At 38.8% G+C, this 12,637-nt stretch overlaps 2 protein-coding genes and 1 long non-coding RNA gene across 7 annotated transcripts in view; 2 read left to right on the top strand and 1 right to left on the bottom strand.

Annotated features, from left to right (window-relative positions):
• LOC134657883 (uncharacterized) overlaps positions 1-12,637 on the bottom strand; it is a 485,626-nt gene that overhangs the window by 241,513 nt on the left and 231,476 nt on the right. The gene's annotated exons all lie outside the window — the stretch shown is intronic.
• The window catches only part of LOC134657799 (A disintegrin and metalloproteinase with thrombospondin motifs like), a 231,981-nt gene that overhangs the window by 95,235 nt on the left and 124,109 nt on the right, over positions 1-12,637 (top strand). The gene's annotated exons all lie outside the window — the stretch shown is intronic.
• LOC134657903 (uncharacterized) lies at positions 487-4,480 on the top strand. The gene is made up of 2 exons (XM_063513481.1): positions 487-1,496; positions 4,346-4,480. The coding sequence occupies exons 1-2, from the start codon at positions 674-676 to the stop codon at positions 4,357-4,359; spliced, it is 837 nt and encodes a 278-aa protein (XP_063369551.1). The 5' UTR covers positions 487-673; the 3' UTR covers positions 4,360-4,480.

Below are 12,637 nucleotides of genomic sequence, written 5' to 3' on the forward strand. Positions count from 1 at the left end.
AATTGTAGTCAAAGTCTGACAGTCGCACTTCACTCGCGAAACGCCCTATACAAAACGGCCAGAGGCCGTGACGTCATCGCCCACGTTGTAGTATGGACAAAACAAGAAAATTGCGCTTTTGTCGGTGAAATATTGCGTTTATGTATGTATATAGTTGCTATACAATTTTTTTTTTGGTATAATGTAAGGAATCGAATGGTACACTTACTTTTATCTTTTTTGGAAGTTAAAAAAAAACTTAAATTTTGAAACTTTCAGGTCCTGTATTTTTGTAATTTTTCAATATTTTATTTTAATATCCACATTATTGTGATGAATTGCTCGTTTGCTATCTATTTTACTAGATTTTGTTATAAAATTCAACATGTGTCAACATCCCTATTACGTAAGAGTATCAATTGCTTGGAGGATACAACTAAACGGAGTAGCCATTAACAGGCTTTCCCCTCTGTCGAAAATAGGCGGCCAACGGTCATACACAATTGTAGTATTTTGGTAAATGTAGGTAGCTCGTAAAAATATGTCAAATGTCAGTTTGCCGTGAAATACATGTCCGTTACGTTGCTATCCGAGTGTTTTAATCCAAATTAAATCCCAAACACAATATTTGGCGACGAGAAGTACCTAACGCGATAAAATAAGTGATAAACTAGTGGATTTATTGTTAAAAACGATGGCAGCGAGCGCTAACGTGATTTATGGCGGCAATCTCACGTTCGACCACAACGCGCAAGAATGGAGGATTTTTAAGGAGCGCTTTGAAGCTATGTGTTTTGCAAATGATTTGACGGACACCACCGACAAAGCGGGCACAAAGCGGCGTTCCATACTCCTTACGACGTTTGTGGAAGAAACTTACCGCGTTGCAAAAGATTTGGTGTACCCAAAAACGTTGAACACCATTGAATATTCTACCCTCCTTGAAAAGCTAGATGCTCATTTTGAGTCACCTAGGTGTTCGTTTGCTGAACGTTATAAATTTTATAAAGCGGAGCAACGGACCGGCGAAGATCTAGCGGAGTGGGCAGCGCGAGTGCGAAGTTTGGCACAGTTCTGCGGGTTCACGACGGAGCTCGATACAGCACTGCGGGATCGTTTCGTTCTCGGGCTCGAGAACGCTAAAGAACGAGAGAAGTTGTTTGCGGAGAGCGTCGACAAGCTGACTTTTAGCAAAGCGTTACATCTGGCGCAGGCTACTCGCAGCGCCCGGCAGGGCCTGCAAGCGACCGGCTCGTCCAGGCAGGCGGCGGGGGCCGCCGGCGGCGAGGTGTTCGCGGTGCGCGCCGGCGCCGCCGCGACGTCCCAACCAAACAACTCTAATAATACAAGACAAGCCTGTGCAGTATGCGGATATAAAAACCACACCAAGGACAAGTGCCGTTATATTAATTACTCGTGTAAAAAGTGCAATACTAAAGGACATCTAAGTAGGATGTGTAAAACGAGTGATAAAAAGTTTAATTTCATTGCTGAGGAAACCGATGACATACATGAAGGTATCGTAGATGTTTATTTATATAGTATCAGATGTGATAACGGTAAACCTATGCAGCAGGTGGTGTCGATGGCTAACGAGAGCGTATTGTGCGAAGTAGACAGCGGAAGCGCTGTCTCAGTGCTACCTGTTAGTGTTTATGACGCGTTATTTAAAGGAAAATATGCCTTAAAGAGATCCAATGTACGATTAAACTGTTATAATGGTAGCAAAATATTTCCTTTAGGCCGAGTTTTATTACCGATTACTTTTGAAAATGAAACGGAGGAAATTGACATGTTTATTATCGAGGATACAGCGGATCAGCCAATTTTGTTAGGAAGAGATTTCATTAGTAAGTTCGATTTACATCTGTGCAGTAAGAATTGTAATCATTTGAATAGCGAGGATGACGTCATCAGGTCGTTAAAGGATAAATATTCGAAAGTTTTTTCTAATGAGTTGGGCAGGTTCAATAAATATAAAATAAATTTAAAACTAAAAGAGGATGCGCAATTTAAATTTTTTAAACCTCGAACCGTGCCCCTGGCTTTAAAACCTAAAGTCGAGGAGGAATTGAACAGATTGGTTGAGTTAGGTATTTTGGAAAAGGTTAGTCATTCCGATATGGCTACACCCATTGTCCCTGTTTTACGGCCCGACGGCAATATACGAATTTGCGGTGACTATTCCGTGACCTTGAATAAAGCATTGTTTATCGATAACTATCCACTGCCGCGTATCGAAGACCTATTTTCTAGGTTACACGGGGGGGAAGAATTCTCGAAATTGGATTTATCTAGGGCATATAATCAGTGTGAGCTGGATGAGTCATCAAAGAAATTGACGTGTATAAATACACACAAAGGGCTTTATTGTTATACACGCCTCGTTTTTGGCTTATCCTCCGCGCCGTGTATTTTTCAGCAAATTATCGAAAAATTACTTTCGGGAATCGACGGAATATGCATTTTTCTCGACGATGTACTTATAACTGGACCGACCCGAAAAATACACGTCGAGAGGCTCGAGCAAGTCCTCAGTCGACTTAATGACGCCGGTTTGTGTTTAAAACAGGATAAATGCGAGTTATTTAGGAGTTCTGTGGAATACTTAGGGTTTGTAATAGATAAACATGGATTACATAAATCCAAAAATAAAGTTCAAGCCATTCTTAATGCAAAAAGTCCGAAAAATGTATCTGAACTTCAATCTTTTCTAGGCTTGCTAAATTACTATCGGGCATTCGTACCTAATGCTTCGGGTATTTTAAACCCGTTGTATGCGTTGCTTAAAAAAGATTGTAAATGGTATTGGGGTGTGGAGCAAGAGGAGTCATTTGTGAGAATAAAGGAGGAGTTAGCGAGTGAGCGAATCTTAGCGCACTACAACCCGGATTACGTCACGATTTTGACCACGGATGCCGGACCGGCGGCTTTAGGGGCTATTTTGGCCCAAAAACAGCCGGACGGCTCCGAGCGCGTCGTCGCTTATGCCTCCCGTTCGCTCACGCCCAGCGAAAAAAACTATGCTCAGATACAAAAAGAAGCGGCATCGCTAATTTTCGGAATAAAGAAATTCCATTATTATTTGTACGGCAGATCGGTACCTTTTGTTTTAAGAACGGACCACAAACCCTTAGTATCAATTTTCGGATCCAAAAAAGGTGTTCCCGAATTAGCAGCAAATCGGTTGCAGCGTTATGCTATATTTCTGTCGGCTTATAACTATGAGATCGAATACGTAAAAAGCGAACACAACGTTGCCGATTTCTTGTCTAGGGCCACGCTGGATGAAACGCAAGGGTGTCCCGAAGGAGATATAATTGATCGGGCAACATACATAAATTTTATATCTGATTCATTGAAACCAATTACGGCGAAAGATATTTGTTTAGCAACAAAAAAAGACGCGGTATTGTTGCGCGTTAAGTCTTATATAGAAAAAGGGTGGCCACGAAAATTGAAGGATAATGACTTAAAAATGTTTTTTAACTGTCGTACAGAGTTGACCTTGGAAGAAGGCTGTATTTTGCGTGGCCATAAAGTAGTCATACCTTCCATTTTCCGGGAGCAACTTTTGAATGAGTTGCATGATTCTCATCTCGGTGTGGTAAAAACTAAATCGGAAGCTAGAAAACGAATGTGGTGGCCAAATATAGACCAGCACATTGAACAAAAAATTGGGTCATGTAGCGTGTGCATTACACTAAGAAACGCCCCGGCGCGATCTCCGCTAGTTTCGTGGCCGTACCCGGCGGCGCGCTGGGAGCGCGTGCACCTGGACATGTGCGCGGTGCAGAGTCGGCAGTTTCTTATCGCCGTAGATGCGCATTCCAAGTGGGTCGAGTGTTATGTAATGACACAGACGGACACCGCTAGTGTAATTATGAAGTTAGCAGACATGTTTAGTAGATTTGGACTTGTTCGCACTCTGGTTACAGATAATGCCTCAAATTTTTGTTCTACGTTGTTTACAGAGTTTTGTGCGTTAAATGAAATTAAACATGTAACTATTGCACCTTATCACCCGAATTCGAACGGCCAGGCCGAAAATAGTGTTAAATTCGTTAAAAAAGGCATAAAGGCAATATTAGCGCAAAATCCTTCTCAGTCAAGTTTCAATATTAAATTAAGTAAATTATTGTTTGACTATAGAAACTCGGTTCATTGTACTACTGGATTCTCACCGGCTGAGCTGTTACTAGGCCGATCGTTACGCTCTCGACACGACTTGCTGCGGTCACCGCGCGGTGGTGCCGACGCCGACGCCGGTACTCAGGCCGGCACCGGCGCCGACGCCGACACCCAGGCTCCGCGCCTTCCGCTGTCATTGGCTTCCTCGGCTAATCAAAATGTTATCTCCAAACAGATCTCACAATGTAAACAATACGGCGGGCAGAGAAAATGTAATTTTAAACGAGGTGATAATGTTTTAGTAAAATCATTTTTTAAGAATGGTACAAAGCATACATGGAAAAGAGGTACTATTGAGAATAAAGTGGGATCCAGAATGTTTATCGTAAAAATAACGGACTTGAATATAAAAGTAAAGAAACACGTCGATCAATTGTTACATTACAAAGGCTGTGACGACACCGACGAGTCTGATTGCGAAGGCGGCCTGCCGACATTACAACACGATGACGACTCCCAAGACGACAACGTCGAGGAGGTGCAAACCGATGTACCTCTGCCTGAAGAGCAAGAAGCTATCGAGCTGGCGGAGGGCGGCGTGCCGAATTCCCACGACACGTCACCGGACACGTCTTTCGAGAGTGTCGCTTCATCTGTCAGCTCTCCGCAGAGAGACAGACAACCATTAGAAGAGGACACAGATATAATAATGTCGTCAGATAGTCCGTTGGAGGTTATGGAGGCGGACGACCACGGTGTTGAGCCTGACGCTCCAACTGAAGGTCATGGCCTTGACGACCTTGACACTAGGCGGCAACGGCCGATAAGAAGTACTAGGAACAAGGACGTTAATTATAAAATTTAATGGGCCTCTAAATTATATAAAACCTATTGTAAAAGGTACTAAGTAGGTAGGTAATTAGTATTGTATTCTCTAGAGTCTAGTGATTAAGTATGTACTTACTTACTAAAACTGTTTTAACTTTTTTTTTTTTGTGTCGATTTCTTTTTTTTTTTTTGTGTAATTTACCTATCACTCGAATCCTGCCAACCGAAATTGTACCATGTCTTTCAACTGGGTTGAAAATGGCATAGGATTGAAAACTTAGGCTAGTGCGTTAATTGTTGGGGGAGGGTGTAGAAGGCGATATGGCCTTATTATTGGTTAGCTTTTTGGCAATAATTTATTATTGTTTTTTATTTTATTTTAAAATCTAAATAAGTACACTGTTTGGATAAATATTGGTGGAGGGATTGTAGTATTTTGGTAAATGTAGGTAGCTCGTAAAAATATGTCAAATGTCAGTTTGCCGTGAAATACATGTCCGTTACGTTGCTATCCGAGTGTTTTAATCCAAATTAAATCCCAAACACAATAACAATGTATGGACTGACGTTTATCTGACATGACATGGCTATTTTTACGTTACGCATACATTTGACGTTCCCCTCCCCCGCAAAAATCGGCAAACTGTTTTGTACAGAAAATTACAGACTTGGCGTCTCCGTTTGATTATATCCTCCAAGATCAATTGCGATTGATGTTTTACAACTCGGATTGAACGGTTGTCAATCGCACTTACGCGATTGAAGGCGATCGACGGAGATGTTGATTAACACCATTTTTAGGGTTCCGTACCCAAAGGGTAAAAAACGGGACCCTATTACTAAGACTTCGCTGTCCGTCCGTCCGTCTGTCAACAAGCTGTATCTCATGAACCGCGATAGCTAGACAGTTGAAATTTTCACAAATGATGTATCTCTGTTGCCGCTATAACAACAAATACTAAAAATAAAATAAAATAAATATTTAAGGGGGTCTCCCATACAACAAACACGATTTTTTTGCTCTATTTTTTGTTGATGGTGCGGAACCCTCCGTGCGCGAGTCCAACTCGCACTTGGCCGGGTTTTTTGACAGACGCGATTGATAATTTCGAAGTCATTGACAAGTATTGGGGGAAATAATACGATAATATCGCATTTTCCTGACGTCGTTTAGAAGGTAGAGATATCTACTTGTTTGAAGGATTGGAACTTAAGACTTAGATGGTTAGCTTCGTCTTTCCTCATAAGACCCCAACCAATTCCTGTGTTTTTGAATTTTGAACTTTCTATCTGGGGGCACGGTAGTGCCCCCGCCAAGACGAGCAAAGTGAAGCGCAAGGGCACTACCTACCTTTTCTCGAAGTGCTTCGTCGTTTTTTTGAACCCTCATAACTTGGGTTTGGATTATACCAGATAAACAAAATTCTCGGGATATGGTGTCAATAGTGGACTTATTAAACATAAAAAAATTCAATTGCATAGCTCTTATACTTAAGATTTTATTCATATCTAAAAAACCCCGATTTCGTCACTGACTCACTCACTCACTGTTGATCATCAAAACCTCTAGGGTACTTCCTGAAGTCCTAGGAAGCTGAAATTTGGTATGTAAGATAGTATTAGTACACAAACAACAAAAAAATTCAAAAACTTGAAATTTTTTGCCCCTAAGGGGGGGAAAAGGGGGGTGGAATTTTGTATGGGAAATCAATAACCGCTGAACCGATTTAGTTGAAATTTGGTATGTAAATAGTTTTTGTAATGGGGAATGGCATAGAATAGTTTTCAACCCCAAAATCACCCCGTAAGGGTGAAAAGGCGGTGGAAAAGGGCGTTAGGGGAAAAAGAGGGTTGAAGTTTGTATGGGGCATCAGTAAAAAGCAGATTGTATAAAAGATGCCCCGAGGTACGTATTTAAGGATTTTTAATAGTAGGTCCTTAAATCACACGCGCAACCCTTTAAATAGGGGATGGAAGTAACTTACAAAAAGAAGTGAAATCCCACCAAAAACATTTTCATGTAAAATGTTGCCAAGACGAAACCATAAGGCTCGCACTGACAAAAAGTTATCAGATCTCTTGTAGAGCCAAGCTTCTAACTCTACAAGCCCTAACTTCACAAACTCTACACTTTAGTCAAAATATGTGGCTTGGCCGTTTCGTTACTCCAAGAACTATTGTATTATAAAAAATAATGAATACCTAGTGAATACATTTTTCACCTTACGTCCATGTGACAGTAGCGAAACGGTCAAGCCACATATTTTGACTAAAGTGTAGAGTTTGTGAAGTTAGGGCTTGTAGAGTTAGAAGCTTGGCTCTACAAGAGATCTGATAACTTTTTGTCAGTGCGAGCCTTATGGTTTCGTCTTGGCAACATTTTACATGAAAATGTTTTTGGTGGGATTATTTCTACTAGCGTTCAAAACTCAAATTGAATTTGTACTTGTCCAAAAACGTGGGGCTTACGAGGTTATTTAGGAATAAAAACAGAGATATTATCAGCCGGTATAATTTTATTCTAGGCAATCCGGTGTTGTATAAAAGAGAGAATTCTATTCTCACAATGCCTCAAGGCAAACTTTATTACGTAGGTACAAAGTAAACATAGTAACTAGTAGATATTTATAAACTTCCGACTGTACTTCCGCATGTAGCGATTATCGCGCGTTTTGGGATTCGCCAGTTATACCTATCCATTAGAATAGCGATGATCAATACTTTTAATTATAGGCTTGCTTGTTATTACTTATTATATAATGTATAATATTAAGGTAAACATCTTAAAGATACAATACGATACTTCTATTTGTAAAGATGATCTTGTAGAGCCGATTCCATCAAAAACGTAAATGTGAAATGAGAGCCAAGTTCAATATTAAGAATGTGCGTCGTTGTTGACTTCGCCGGCGAAATAATTGAGATCTATAATTAAGTAATTAAGTTCTAGTTCACTTGCGATGTAATTACCTAAAATTCCTAAAATTTTGTCAGCAGGTCGGTGATAAACTGTATGCTATAAAACAAAAACTGTATTTTTTCAAAATGCGGAATCAAATTTAGGTTTTATGTAAATATTGTTTCATTTAGCCCTTTTTATATTATTTAAATTTCATACTAAATGCGGAATTACGGGGGTTCTCGACGATCACAGCTCACAAAGTCACTAGTATTTTTTATTCTTTCTTAAAATTCAGTATCCGTAACTTAAAATCTCGCTCCCACACAATGTTCCGACGCCGTACGAAATTGCCTAACTTTTTATCCTTAAAACAATATCAGTAATTGGACAAGGTCTTTTTGTCCAATTTGAACTGTTGCTAAGCTGCACGGAACCCTTTTTTGGTGCAGTACCTGTGGTCATTGACAATTAGGGTTGGCTCTTTTGGTAACCGGGTTCCGAAAAATGATGGTTCTGATTTCGATTATTTTCTTCTGAGTGTTTTTAAGACCAGGCGGTCTAGCATGAGTTGCGGTCTCGCGCACGACTCCATACTTGAAATCGCGCAAGATGTATGGAGTCGCGCGCGGGAACGCACCTTATGCTAGACCGCCAGGTGTAGGTATAGATAGCATGATGACATGAGCGATGTAAACAGTTAAAAGGTTTATTAAAAAAAATGCTATCAACACAAATTCCTTGACTGTACCAGACTTACAATCTTACGATGAAGTTTGTAACTAAGCGAAATGTATTCTTTAACAAATATAGTTCTTTAAAAATAAAATTGATTGTTGGCAACCCTACAGAGGAACACCTGGTCGGCTATATTTTAATATTTAGTCCCGCGGGCTTCCGAGAAGACATTATGTGCGCGTGCGTCGACCCCGGCCGGGAAATTAGCATAGAGAATTATTGCCGGCCAAAGAAGTAAGTATGAGATGTTAGATGCTAGATGTAATAAAGTTTTATGAATAAGGGGGTGACCCCTTATTCATAAAACTTTACGGGCCTGAATAGTGCCTTAGTTGAATTATGTTTTATCCCTTTCTTATAAATACATAAGTCAAAATGACAGATAAGGACTAACGATTATTAGCTAATTGAGGTTTGTAGCGCGTTTATGAATAAGGGGGATAGTTTAGTATGTATTAATATTTATTTATGACGTTCCTCGAGTAAAGATATCTTTTATAGCGGTCGGCGCTTACGTCGCGTCGCGTAGCACCGTATCAGTATTGGAGCGTGATTAATATTGGCGCAAGCAAATAATAGAATCAGGCGTAACTTTGCGGTAATCCATATTAATTAAAACTAACGTTTAATGTTATAATTAATGGAGTTATCGTCGACCGTCACTAAGTTTAGCCGTGGAACGCCACATTTTCTTTTCTTTGTCGTTCACTATTGACAGAGTGATTAAGGTCATAATTCTAGCGCTTGGTGACGAGCCTTACAACATGTCACCATTCTTCACTGCTGATTGTTTTGTTTTTAAAAAACAAGCAACAACGGTTGCACTCCGGGAGTGCCGATAGAAGTGAAAACTCACCTCACTATGTTACCGACGCCCGGTAACACGATACATACGTTTAGCGGAGGTATTCTATATTTATTATATATTATTATCATTCTCAAATAAGATCACACTTTTTCATTGACATGTTTATTTACATACTGCCATGACAACGTCTAATTATTTGAACATAGGTAAAGAGTCTTGAAAAGGAGTCCTCAACATAAATGTCAAATGACATTGAGTTTTTCTTTATTGATTTAAATGCCATCTAAATTATGAGTGGCCATCTAAACCTTACGCCCCTTACGGTCACGTGATCGCCTTACGCTGCCTCGAGTTTATCATTTTTTCCCCACCTCAAAATATGCCCAGCGCCGATAAAGAAGTTTTCACTTCAAAAATTTAATACTGTAACCTGGTTGGCTGGGTAATTTAAATTACATTAATTTATTTCATTAAAATAACATAATAAGGGTTACACTTTAGTACCTTTGTCATGTCAGAGTACAGTCGCCATAAGATATATCGGAGCGGCCAAGGTGCTTTAATATCTGAACACTCGTCAATTGTCAAGGCGATAGAGTGCGTGTTCAGATATTTTTGTGCACATCGGCCGCTCCGATATATTTGATGGCGACTGTACGTCATACCTAAGTCATAACACTAAGGCGCTTATCACACTGGATGCGATTCGCACGACGCTCCTGTGTCTCTCTTGTAGATATCTATATAAAAAAACTTACTGTTTAAAATTTCTCAATACAATAACGACGTATCATCTCTTTCATCCCGCTTATCAGCGTTCGAAGGCCAAGTCTTTTCAACCATTCACCAACGAACGTGCCATCGAGAAAAACTCGCTATCGATCGATATAATAGTGATAAGAGAAGTAAGGCATTGGGACATATCGGACATGACATACTCGTATTTCCGCTGATGGTGATTAAAGTTAATTTGGCATGGTCAGTTGCAATAAAATCTTACGCAATCAACCAACGTATTAAGGGGCCCACTGATTACCAGTCCGCCGGACGATATCGGCCTGTCAGTTAGAACAAAAACTTGACAGTTCGGAACAACTGACAGGCCGATACCGTCCGGCGGACTGGTAATCAGTGGGCCCCTTCAGTTTTGAAGTACGAAGTAAGGTAAACGTACTGGTGCTCGACGCGATCCCAGTACAAGTCATCTTGAAACTTAAGTCATTGTCAACAGAGGTGACAGCAGGGTGTCATCTATTGGGCATTAGCATGTCGAGCACTGGTACGTTTACCTTATAGGTGCTTTAGAGTTCAGCAAATTCAATGACGTTAAAAATTACGAATGAATCATGTTATGATAATACCATATTTATTTTTTATCGCCAATTTTGGAAACATCATTAAGTAAGAATGAAATGTTAGGCATTTTGTAATCTATAAACGATACTATTAGACGATCAAATGTTTACGATAACTGTTTTATCGCAAAACGATTTCGTCCCAAAAAGGTTTTAATGACATATAAAGATTGATAGAATTTAACTTTTAAATCGTGTGAGGCCATTAATATGGCGACTAAGGCGTTTAACGACCTGTCAAATCCATTTTGTGGTGTTACAGTAGAAGTTAATAGTAGTTTATGCAACAGTGATATAATAAGGGTTCTTAAAATTCAAGGGTCGAAGTTACAAAACGAGACGTAGTCGAGTTTTGTAAAAAAAGACCCGAGAATTTTAAGAACCAATTATGAGCTGTTGCATACATTACTTTTTCTATGACAGCTGCAGCAAAAAAAAAAAAGAGTTATTATTAAAAAAAAGAGTTATTATTAAAAAAAAAGAGTTATTATTAAAAAAAAGAGTTATTATTTAAAAAAAATTGAGTTATTATTTAAAAAAAAAAGAGTTATTATTGTAAATGAAAACATACCTCTTTCAATCAAGATGATCGGAACTTGTATCTTTAAAAAAAATAAAGCAGTTGTATTATACTCATAAGATGACTGCTAGCAGTCATCTTATGAGCCTATAGACAAAGCATTCAAATGACATTGCTTTAGATATCACTGTCAGTCATTTAATTGACACATTTAAGTGCTGGAGTAGAAAAACGTGATTTGTCAAAGGGTATAGCCGGGTAAGCATGGCCAAACTGCCCTTAGCGAAAAAAACAATTTCCTTATACTGGATTATTAACCTATGTATATGTAGTGCTTTCACCAAATATTAAGCCTGAAATGCTTCAGATTTAAAAAAAAAATGCAAAAAAAGAAAAATCATTTTTATTTTATTACAGCCAAAGTACTAATCCGATTTCTTTGTAATTTGGGTATGTTGTATATACAATTAAGGTCGCTTTCTGAAAAAAATAATATTGAATTATCTCTTAAAATAATAGTAAAAAATTGAGATGAAAATTTTCAGAAAAATAAAAAAAATACGTGCGAGATAGCGACAGTTACCAAATTTACATATTTTATGTAAAATTTAATACTGTTTAACATATATTTTTATCAAAAATTAAAATCGGGATTAACACTGTGAAAAACTCGAATTTGTAACATCCCATAATACTCTCTCTTCATACAAGCAAAGCTAAGTAGTCATAAACGAATGAAGTATATTGTGAACGCAGTCTTTACGAATTTGAATTTAGAATGTGACGTATTTTATTCATCAAAGGAACAGACATTTTTCAATCGTTAACGCTCTGTATAAAATTCGTGCCTATTTTCCTGTTCCCGCGCTTTTTTTAGGGTTCCGTAGCCAAATGGCAAAAAACGGAACCCTTATAGATTCGTCATGTCTGTCTGTCTGTCCGTCTGTCCGTCTGTCTGTCCGTCCGTATGTCACAGCCACTTTTCTCCGAAACTATAAGAACTATACTGTTGAAACTTGGTAAGTAGATGTATTCTATGAACCGCATTAAGATTTTCACACAAAAATAGAAAAAAAAAAACAATAAAGTTTTGGGGTTCCCCATACTTCGAACTGAAACTCAAAATTTTTTTTTTCATCAAACCCCTACGTGTGGGGTATCTATGGATAGGTCTTCAAAAATGATATTGAGGTTTCTAATATCATTTTTTTCTAAACTGTATAGTTTGTGCGAGAGACACTTCCAAAGTGGTAAAATGTGTGTGCCCCCCTGTAATTTCTAAAATAAGAGAATGATAAAACTAAAAAAATATATGATGTACATTACCATGTAAACTTCCACCGAAAATTAGTTTGAACGAGATCTAGTAAGTAGTTTTT

The sequence above is a fragment of the Cydia amplana genome, chromosome 21, assembly GCF_948474715.1.
Source record: "Cydia amplana chromosome 21, ilCydAmpl1.1, whole genome shotgun sequence".
Taxonomy (NCBI): Eukaryota; Metazoa; Arthropoda; class Insecta; order Lepidoptera; family Tortricidae; genus Cydia; species Cydia amplana.